The 10905-nt window shown below is 33.9% G+C and overlaps 2 protein-coding genes across 3 annotated transcripts; both read left to right on the forward strand.

The window, feature by feature from the left end:
• Window positions 1-1301: 1301 nt before the first annotated feature.
• LOC133297318 (sulfite exporter TauE/SafE family protein 4) lies at window positions 1302-4718 on the forward strand. Of its 2 annotated transcripts, none has more exons than XM_061496430.1 (12): window positions 1302-1550; window positions 1644-1803; window positions 1965-2165; window positions 2286-2347; window positions 2463-2511; window positions 2658-2713; window positions 2808-2894; window positions 2982-3032; window positions 3139-3378; window positions 3480-3573; window positions 3913-4053; window positions 4158-4718. In XM_061496430.1, the coding sequence occupies exons 1-12, from the start codon at window positions 1371-1373 to the stop codon at window positions 4238-4240; spliced, it is 1404 nt and encodes a 467-aa protein (XP_061352414.1). In that variant the 5' UTR covers window positions 1302-1370; the 3' UTR covers window positions 4241-4718. The 2 variants fall into 2 exon arrangements, with proteins under 2 accessions (XP_061352414.1, XP_061352415.1); XM_061496431.1 differs by having other exon boundaries at window positions 1415-1573.
• Window positions 4719-7626: 2908 nt separating this feature from the next.
• On the forward strand, window positions 7627-9750 carry LOC133297320 (large ribosomal subunit protein eL24). The gene is made up of 5 exons (XM_061496432.1): window positions 7627-7701; window positions 8513-8588; window positions 8719-8820; window positions 9097-9245; window positions 9455-9750. The coding sequence occupies exons 1-5, from the start codon at window positions 7691-7693 to the stop codon at window positions 9609-9611; spliced, it is 495 nt and encodes a 164-aa protein (XP_061352416.1). The 5' UTR covers window positions 7627-7690; the 3' UTR covers window positions 9612-9750.
• The last annotated feature ends 1155 nt before the right edge of the window (window positions 9751-10905 follow it).

Below are 10905 nucleotides of genomic sequence, written 5' to 3' on the forward strand. Positions count from 1 at the left end.
CTTATGACCTTTAAGGTGCCAAATTATTAATTACCTAAAATTCCACGTTGAAAATTTTCATAAATTTTAACTGATATTATATTTTGTTTGTTTAATTTCTCCATGTTTTATGAATTTATTTTTAATATTTTCTCTGTATTGAATACACACAAGAGAATTAGAAAGTTATATTGTTAGATTTACAAAACACGTATGCAGGAAAAAGGGAGAAAATATTAGCGTTTTAAAAATTATTTTTACTTTTGTCCCGGAGATCCCTTTTCCCCCTTAAATAATGAGTCGAATAATCAATAAATTAATTTGAAAAAAATAAAAGAGAAATGTTATATAAACGATGTAAACTAAAAGCATGAAACTAATTATACCGTTAACTTTTGTTGTTAATTATCTGTTAACTGTAATAATTACTTATTAATTTATACTTTTTAAATTTTATTTAAATTTAAAAATAGGGGTGCATGGAATAATTGTTTATTGTAAATAAATTTCTTTTTGAATTTTGATTTCTCAAAGTGAGTATACTTTATAAAAATAAATTGCAAAGTTACATACACATACACATGCATTACACGAGTTGAATAAATCTTTGGTGTTATTGTTGTTTCAAGATTGAGTGCATTCTATTAATGTGAGTTTTACATATCATAGGAGAGAGAAAAAATTTAACAGAAAAAAAAACTTTAGTTGACATATAATAAATCTATTAGTGGGATGTAGAATCTTTGGTGTAACAGTAGCACCAAAAATTTATTGTAGCCTCATTTTATAATATTGAAATTGTTTTTTCCAACACGATAGTTTTTGTCAGACAAACTAATGATTTTCGTTGTATCCAAAAAAAAAAAAAACTAATGATTTTCGTATTATTATGGTTCTCAGCTCCTTCGCCTTATTTAGTAACAAATCTTCAGTACTCCAGTAATATTGTCAAAGCTCATAGGGAAATGAAAGAAATTGGGGTAACTAATGAAAATAAAATATTGCGGATTTAATAATATTTTTATTTAATCTATCTTTTATTAATATTTTCATAATTTAGAATATAATCAAATATATATTTTAAATTAGAATTATAACCTAATTAATTAGTCCTATGTGCATCTTATCTCACCAATGGAAATATAATACATCAACTTGACATGTTTTCTCAACAACAAAAAAAAAACTTTAATGTTATAATTATATATTTATCAAAATATATAATTTATAATTTCCTTTTCAACTTACAATTTTATTAGAATATTCGTCCTTGTGGTCTGTGGAGCAGGACAACTTAAATACACATGCCCAAACGTGACTCTCTCTCTCTCTCTTAACGTTTTTCTTTCCATTTTGTTATTTGCTTCCTCAAAATTAATCAATTGGCCGCCATGTCCATGTCCATGTCCACCAAAGGATTCATCGTCTACCTCGTATCCGGTTTCTCTGTTGCTGTTCTGTCTGCGGTGTTCCTCACCCAAACCCATGACCACAAACCATCTCTTTCGTCACTATCATCACCCTCTCCCAATTCCCTTCGTTATGGATCCGGAACCGATAAAGTTTGGCCCGTATGTCGCACGTCCATATTCAGGTACTTTATCATGAACGAATCGTTGATGCGGTGAAAAGATTAATACTTGCTTTGTTGGTGGGGGTTGCAGGAATTGGAGTTTAGTTGGAGACTTGCCTTGGCTACTGTGATTGGCTTTCTGGGATCTGCTTTTGGAACCGTTGGTGGGGTTGGTGGTGGTGGCATTTTCGTTCCAATGCTTACTCTTATTCTTGGTTTTGATACCAAGTCTGCTGCTGCTCTTTCTAAATGTAATTCTCTCTCTCTCTCTCTCTCTCTTTTCTTGGTCATGATGTTTCTGCATGTTGCAACCCCCATGCTTTTTGCTTTTACTAATCCATTAACAACAGGGAAGTTGTTGTTGCTTTATCTCTTTCTTGTAATTGAGTTTGGTGTTGTTGACTTCATCCAGGTATGATAATGGGTGGGTCAGCATCTTCGGTTTGGTATAACCTTAGAGTGCGTCATCCAACGAAAGAGGTTCCTATATTAGACTACGATCTGGCTCTTATTTTTCAGCCTATGCTCATGCTTGGTATCACTGTTGGTGTCGCCCTCAGTGTTGTTTTCCCTTACTGGCTCATCACTGTCCTCATCATTATTCTTTTCATAGGTCTGTCATCACTGTTAACATAAAAGTTTAGTGCTAAACCAAACCATTTATGCTTTAAATGAATAACTTCTTACTTCTTAGTTGATATAAGTTTTTTTAATTATTGTTGTTTTTGGACAGGAACCTCCTCAAGGTCTTTCTTTAAGGCAACCGAGATGTGGAAGGAAGAGACTCTTCTCAAGGTAAAAGTTTCACGACTTAAGACTAGTTAATATTCTTATAAGCCATCAACAGAATAATTTAACAGAAGCAAACTCGTTAGCTTTATCTCTCTGATTTTTCGTTCGCTAATTGCAGAAAGAAATGGCCAAGCAACAAGCGACTATTGTCAATTCTCGTGGAGAACGTAAGATTTAATCAATAAATGAAAATTTGGAAATAAGAACAATTTATTTTCTGTAAAGCGTACCCTGTGTATATGTAGTTTTTTCATATGATTTTGTTTCTTTGATTGTGTTTCGAGTGATAGTAACTGTTTCCACAAATATGCAGTTTTAATCGACACAGAATATGAGCCTTTGATTCCTAGAGAAGAGAAGTCACCTATGGTATGCAAATCTCGCATCCACTTAAATTTTTTTCATTTCGTTGTAGGTGAGTAGGAAACTGACTTTTTGTTTATTTGTTTGTTGAACCCTTCAGCAAATTCTTTGCTTCAACCTTAAGTGGAAAGGGATTTTGATGCTAATGGTTGTGTGGGTTTCTTTCCTACTACTTCAAGTTATCAAGGCAAGCCCCTTTCTCTCCCCTATCCACATCACAAGTCTGTTCAATTTTTGTTTTTTTGTTTTAAATCTATTTTGTGTTGGTCTGCAGAATAATGTAGAGGTTTGCGGTGTATGGTATTGGGTGCTTTTCTCCTTACAGGTATGATGATAGCAGCAATTACATAAGCACAACTTGTTGCTTAACTTATTATGCAGTGGGGTCAGTACTTATTGCCATGATTGCACCTTTCTTCTTACTGTTTCAGTTTCCTATAGCACTTGTGGTGTTTGGCTATGAAGCAGTGAAATTATACAAGGATCACAAAAAGAGGATGGGCACAGGAAACCAGGAATCCATCTGCGAGGCTTCAATTGAATGGACTGCTTTACACATTATATTTTGTGCATTATGTGGTATCTTAGGGGGAACTGTTGGAGGCCTACTTGGTTGTGGAGGTGGGTTCATTTTGGGCCCTCTTCTCATAGAGATTGGTGTCATCCCCCAGGTAGAGTATATATACCCTTTCAACTGCGCCACACAGTTTGATTTGATGCTGAAATTTCAAGAAATTTAACCTTCAAGGATGTGGTTTGTTTTAAATTGCAGGTTGCTAGTGCAACAGCAACATTTGTGATGATGTTTTCATCATCTCTGTCTGTGGTAGAATTCTACCTTCTCAAGAGGTTCCCCATTCCTTACGGTAGTTTTCATCAACTCCTCGTGCTTAGATCTCGTTTCAATTTGCCTGGCCTTTTAATTCTCACTCTGTGCCTTGTAAGAGTGAAAATGAGATGACTGTGTGGAAATTGTTAATAGATGACTACTAGTACTATATCATGGTTTATAGTATATCCTATTCATATAAACACAGTCATTTCTCTCTCACCTTCCACTTCAGTACTCTGGCTACGTCTACAATTTCACCATATTCAGTGAAAGAACAAATTTTAAAATAGTAAAATATAGTAATCTGATCTGTTGTGTTCTGATCATATGAAAACATCTGTAGCTTATTGTTGTCGTTGTATTTCTTTTGCAGCGTTATACCTCACCACAGTGTCCGTTTTGGCTGGCTTCTGGGGACAGTTCTTAGTAAGAAAATTAATGGCAATTCTTAAAAGGGCCTCAATCATTGTATTCATCCTCTCAGGGGTCATTTTTGCTAGCGCTCTCACCATGGGTAAAGCAAATAAGCGACAATTACTGATCTATATATAATGGTTTCTTCACTTAAGTTTTAGTGTAATGCACAGAAGTAGCAAATTTTGACCCTTTTTCTTTCAGGTGTCGTGGGCATTGAGAAGAGCATTCGAATGATCCAAAACCACGAGTTTATGGGATTTTTAGGCTTTTGTAGCAGTCAATGATTTCTGAAGTGTGCAGTGGGTAGCAAACAAAGGGAATACTCCGGAGTCAGTGTGAAAAAAGCTTGTAAATTCAGGGTAGGACAACAGCAGCGTTCATGAATGTTGGTCAATGCCTAGTTGACCAACATGATGATCCTTTTTCTCCAAATAATAAATAAGGCTAGCTTGCTCACCCCTTTGTGAAGCACCGTTTGTGTTTGAGTCATAAGTGTTAGCTACTGGCTAACACTTCTCATTGCAGTGCATCAATTGTTTGATTTTTCATTTAAAATTTTTTATGTTGGTATTCATTCAAATCCATTGTCAGTGTGAAAAAGCTAGTGAATTCAGGGTAGGACAACAGCGTTTAGGAATGTTGGTCAATGCCTAGTTGACCCCAAGGAAGATCCTTTTCTCCATGTAATAAACAAGGCTTGATTTCCCTCCCCCATTGAGAAAATCTGTTTTGGTTGAGTGTTAGCTAACAATTTTCTCATTGCAGTTATCATTTGATTGTTCTTCTTTTGTTATTCTCTTGTAGTTCAATGGTTAATTAACTTCTACCACACATTCAACCGTCAATTCATCTATTCACATACAAAATTTTGGACATATAATAATACGCAAATATAACTAGTTAAGAACTGAAAAGATGAATCTGTTCTGTATGATTAGACTTTACTCTTTGGACGTTGGGAATGAACTAGCTAAGAATTGAAGAAAAGGGCCGGTTGATCGAATATTTTATGCGCGACTTTAGTTTGATTATGCGATTAATTTTGTTGAACCTATTACCTGACTGCCAGAAAAAGATTAAGAAAAATACATCCTTGTCCGAATCACGGTTTTGTTTGGCTTCTACCAATAAATTGAATTAACAGAAATTTAGGAAGCTTGGAAGCGAGATGATTGGTTTCCTTGTATTTGTGTACTTAAGGTATACGGTGAATATGTGCTTGGAATTTTCTTTTATTCGTTAAGGTTTATTTTGAATATGTGGTAAGAATCTTCTGGTGCAAAGAGCTTCACAACAAATAAAGAGATCGTGTGGCTGATGGCAAACATGGTTCATTTTTCTTTGGCGTCACATATTCTCATGAGGTCTCCCGAGTTTTCCTTCCACATGGCTTGCCCAATTATAATTTCAATAATTTGACCAAAAAAAACAGCTATGCCTAAAACCTTATTGCTACATAAACCTACTTGTTATAAAGTCAAATTGTATTCAAAGTTGTAAAAAATATTAATAGGACTTTGTAGAAAATTTTAAAAAGTAGTAATCTGAAAGAAAACTGTATAATTAACTGAGATTGGATTATGTCACTTTTACCGTGGTACATTTAAAAAGGCTGACGGTGAAGGGTAGTCTAGGAAAAAAAAATTGATGCTAGGAAGTATACAAGTCAATGCTCCTCTTTCCTAAATAAGGGAAAAAAAATTATTTGAATCCAAATATTTTCTGCTATTCCTCTTTGAGTCCTCCCTTTTTATCCATTTTTGAGAGGGATGTTTGAACAGAAAAAACTCTCGTAGTCTAGGTCCGATCTAGAGAATTCACTGCTGTCTGTAAGAGTTGAACTCACATTAAACAGTCATAGGTTTTTGGGTTCAACTCATACTTACAATTTTGTGTAAATTTTTTTAAGACAATTTCATGTGTGTTCCCACTTATCAGGAAAAGTATATATAACATTCACCGTTATGTAATATTTATAATTATTATTATATTTACTATAAATTTCAATATATATATATATATATATATATATATATATATATATATATATATATATATATATATATAGGTAGGATCCTTTGACACCAGTGTCAAATTTAATTTGAAATTTGACACTTCATCTGAGAGCCGTTAGATAAAAAAAGATCAATGGTATCACATCAATTATATATATATATATATATATATATATATATAATTTAATTATTTCAATCAATAATTTATTAGTTGAATCAGTAATTCAATAATTTGACCTGAGTCGATTATTAATCCATTTAATAACAATGATATAGGTAAACTTTTTTCGAGCTTAATTATATTACATTTATGACTTAACCAAATGCATGTCACATATTTGACTTGATCTAAGTTAATCTTAATATTTTGTTTAGTTTTTAAATGTTTGATTGCTTATCTACCAAAAAAAAATGTTTGATTGCTTTGTAAATATAAAAATACAGTTATAGACCAATACGTAATTGATTAATTAATCCATTGAATCATAATTTAATAAGACATATTTTATTTCAATTATCTTAGATTTTTAATTTTAATATGCTTAATCATTATTATCAATAAAGTTGTATATTTGTTCGCTTTCATTCAATCAAATTATAGGAAAACTCGAATAGAAATATGTTTTCATGATTGCACGCCTGTTTAAAAAATACTATGCACATATCAGCGCATTAATACAAAAAAGCTAATCATTCAATTATTGTAGACTCAAATAACTTAATCTGACCTTTTTCATAAAAGTTAATCAAAGAGTAGTACAAAGCTTTAAAGCGAAAGGTCAATTAATGCACTATTAAATCTTTCTCGATCATGTGATAAACGCGATTAATCTCCATCAGTGAAATTGTTAGAAACTCCTTCCTCCAGCTACAAGCTCAACAACACAACATATATATATTAAGCATATAAAACGTTGGCGGTGATCAACCGAAAAAAGTGAATGATGTATCTACAAGGGCTTCATGCTCAAATTAATGATATGAGGAGAGTGTAGTGGAGAGTATTAGATGCATACACGAGGGCTTGACCCGTAACCCGTGTATATTTATTGGAAGGGCAAGACATTCAAGATATAAAGCATAGATATTTAATATCTTAGATTTTTTTCCAAAAGTTAAATACTTTATTATTATTTTTCATTTACCAAAAAAATAAAAAAATAAAAAAAACTTTATTTTTAAGTTTTGTATTTTTCACAAGCCGCACATTAATAGAATTCCGTTATATAAAGAAGAAAAAAGTGTGTGTCATTATAAAAGATGTAAAATTGTGTTATTTTAAGTGAAAGAAATAGATAGACCATGTGAGAGAGAGTGGATAAAAAATAAAAATAAAGATGTGAGTCTCGCCTGCAAGAATAAAATGCCATAAATTATATTATTTAAAAGAATAAATATTTTTCTCATTTAATCTTTTGTTTCGGACTAAAGAATCTTTTAAAAGGCTTGGCCGAAAGCAAAGTCCAATCCGTAATATTGTTGTCTCTCCCATTTTTTTCCTCCCTTTCCCGTATCATATGGGCCTTTTCTAGGAGCCCATATTAAAATTACATTTTCAGAGTAAGCTGTTCTCGTTAGGCCCAAATAAAAACAGGGCCCAAGAGTGGCGTTTATGTAGTTTTGTTAATAAAGAAGGTTACTTGTTTGATTTCCAGGGTATAGATAGCGGTATCGTAAAGCGTTCGGGTTTTAGGGTTAGCAGCCACCTCCACAGCAGCCATGGTCCTCAAGTACGTATTCATGGCACCTTCTTCTTCTTTGATAATCTCATCTGTGTTCAAAATTCAATAAGCCTTATGTTGATTTGTTGAAGCTGCTAACCTAAACGCTTTGCAATTAAACTACATGAGTTTAACTCTCTGCTACACTTTAGTGTTTCTTTTCTTTTTTATTTTTTGTCTGTGAAATTGATTTATTTTTGTCCCTCTTATTTTGCTGCCATAGTATTTGGTTGAATATCAATATGGCGAGATTTTGTCTTATGATGTTACAGTTGGTATTAGCGAGTTTGATTGAATGACATGTTGCTGCATTTTGTTTTGCCAATTTCCTTGCTGGTTTCCACGCTTTTTTATGTGATTTTCATATTCTGCTGTTAAGTAATTATTATTAGATGATTTTAGTTGGCTGCTAGAGAGTTTAGATTTGATCGAATGTGTTCATGATTTCAAAAATGTAATTATATTTAACATTTTGAATGGTCATACAGGCAACAGTAACAAAATTTACATTGTTGTGATGTTTTTTTCTTCTTCTTTTTTGTTTCTTGATATAATGATTTGATTGCAATCCTGCTACCTATTGCTCGAAAATTTAGATTTGTTTTGGAATTGCCTCTTAATAGCTTGCAGTTTCCATTTTTTGGAGACAACATTAGCTTTTCAGAAAAAACGTCTGATAATGTCTTATTTTTTCAAATTAGCTTTTGAGGAATTTGTGGGACTGGGACCTAACTCTAAAGTTTTTTGAAATAATTAAACATAGATTATAGGCTGGATAAGTCTAGTAATTACTAATTAGTATTTGATATTGCCATGTCAGGACTGAACTTTGCCGATTCAGTGGTGCCAAGATATACCCCGGGAGAGGCATCAGATTTGTTCGTGGTGATTCTCAGGTGACATAAATTGTACTCACATTGAAATTTGGGATGATGTATTGCTTTAGATAGATCTGAATGTTTTGTGTGCTCTGTAGTTTTCATTATTAGTTACTGATTTGAGTGTTTCTGTTTGCTGATTTTACAGGTCTTCCTGTTTTCCAACTCAAAATGCAAACGATATTTCCACAACCGCTTGAAGCCATCAAAGCTCACCTGGACTGCTATGTATAGGAAGCAACACAAGAAGGTGGTTATTTAATTGAATGTTTGGTTGTTAAAATTTAACAATAAACAATAAGAACCATTATAAAGCTCCTGAACATGACTTGTAAAATCAGAATTGCCATTAATAATATTTGTTTAGAAGGAGAAAATGTTGTTGCACACCTACTTGTGTTGAATTTGACCTTCTCATTTTACCATGTGCCAAGTAATTCCACATATAAACTGGTTACTGTGCAATTTAACTCCTCCACTGGTTGCATCCATGTTCCTTGATTGTTTGTGTGCATGTGATGTATAGGACATTGCTCAAGAGGCTGTAAAGAAGAGGCGTCGTGCCGCCAAAAAGCCTTACTCTAGATCCATTGTTGGTGCTACTTTGGAAGTTATCCAGAAGAAAAGAGCTGAAAAGCCAGAAGTTCGAGATGCAGCTAGGGAAGCTGCTCTTCGGTGTGTCTTTTTCTTTTGAGTTTCGTTTCTCCCTACTGTTTGAAAGCTCTTTTTCTGCTTTCCTCATTTTCTAACATGTCCGTATATATATTTTTTGGAAATTGATCATATAATATTTATTTTCTGGATCTTAATTTTTTTTATCAGCTCTTTGATTTTTTGTATACAAAATGTATAACATATCTATCTGAATTTACGATGTTGTGCAGTGAAATTAAAGAGAGGATTAAGAAAACAAAGGATGAGAAGAAGGCTAAGAAAGCTGAAGTTGTGTCTAAGACACAAAAAGCTCAAGGCAAAGGCAATGTCCCGAAGGGTTCTGTATCCAAAGGTCCCAAACTTGGTGGTGGAGGCGGGAAACGCTGACCTTTTTATTTTTGTTCCGTTTTTGGCTATCATTTGAATAGAGTTGTTTTGGAAATTTGTGCTGATATATTTTATTTGCTTGATTAATCTTCTATTTTGACTGTTTTATCAAATATGTATTTGGAGCTTCAGTTGGTTACTGAATGGATTTTCCCAGCCGTGCTAGTTTTATGTTTTAAAGCTAATCATCCTCTGCATTGTATGTTAAGACTGTCTCTGTTAGGGTATATTTAGATGTTCTAGTTATGGATTTCGTGCTTTTGATTTGTGGGCGGAGTTGGTTGGTACGATTTGATTCGAAATTTCATTCAACTTGTGCTGACGATGGCCATTGCAGCAAGAGTTTAGAGCTTTTCAAAGTATAGGCGTGCCCGTTCCAAAAAAATTCTGCATACCTAAACGATGCAGCTAATTTTAAAATGAAAATATATAGTCTGAAAAGCTTTTGTAATGGTGTATATTAAGTATGGCGAGATAAACCAGTATAATATATTTTAATTTTACTAATGAGTCGACGACGATGTTCCCCATTTATTCTTGTTGGCCCTTTCTTGTGAGCCACCCTAGTTTGCCGTTGTCTCTTGTAGGCAGCTGTGACTCAAATTAGCGACCTCGCTTCTGTGTGAGCCTCCCCACTCCGACATCGTCCCATGCCGGCCGTCGTGACTCAAATCAAAGTCCCTTGCTGTGATGGAGCTTGACCCTTGACCCACGTCACCACCAGTCCTCAAAGCATTATTTTCTTTATTTTTTTTATCTATTTTTATAATTATATGCATTTTTTTTGTTGCGCTGTTATGGACTGAGTTTATATAAACCAGTGTGATTTTTTTATTTTTTTTGGAAATTACAGAGAGAGCAGACCCTAACTAGCTATTCTGGGTCTCTCAGTACCCAAACTATCTTTAAACACTAGAGCCATGCGGGGGAGAGGGGTTAATAACCATATCCTTCTTCATCATCAAAGCTTGATGAGCCAACCAATCAGCCACCAAATTACCTTCACGAAGAGTGTGATTCAGTTTCCAGTTCCAGTTTCTGTTTAAGAGCTCTTTTATTTTGCTTCCAATAATAGCCAAAGGGTGATCCATCAAGACTTCCTGATCAATGAACTCCAGCACCTGAGTTGAGTCCCCTTCCAGAATAATGTTTGAAAAACCTCTATCCCAGGCAAGAGTCAACCCAGTTAGACAGCTCCACAACTTAGCTCTAAAGGAGTTGCCTTGGCCAAGGTTTTTGGAGAAGCCCAGAATCCAGTCACCTTTGCTATCTCTAATTACACCTCCACAACCAG

This window comes from Gastrolobium bilobum, unplaced genomic scaffold (assembly GCF_033153095.1).
Source record: "Gastrolobium bilobum isolate Gb01-03AN ecotype WA unplaced genomic scaffold, APGP_CSIRO_Gbil_v1 utg3796, whole genome shotgun sequence".
In the NCBI taxonomy this organism is placed as follows: Eukaryota; Viridiplantae; Streptophyta; class Magnoliopsida; order Fabales; family Fabaceae; genus Gastrolobium; species Gastrolobium bilobum.

Coding starts and splice junctions, on each gene's coding strand:
- LOC133297320 (XM_061496432.1), top strand. Junction 8,821..9,096: donor ATAGGAAGCAACACAAGAAG/GTGGTTATTTAA, acceptor TGTGATGTATAG/GACATTGCTCAAGAGGCTGT. Junction 9,246..9,454: donor GCTAGGGAAGCTGCTCTTCG/GTGTGTCTTTTT, acceptor GATGTTGTGCAG/TGAAATTAAAGAGAGGATTA.
- LOC133297318 (XM_061496430.1), top strand. CDS start 1,371: ATGTCCATGTCCATGTCCACCAAAGGATTCATCGTCTACCTCGTATCC. Junction 2,714..2,807: donor GAGAAGAGAAGTCACCTATG/GTATGCAAATCT, acceptor TGAACCCTTCAG/CAAATTCTTTGCTTCAACCT. Junction 3,379..3,479: donor AGATTGGTGTCATCCCCCAG/GTAGAGTATATA, acceptor TTTAAATTGCAG/GTTGCTAGTGCAACAGCAAC.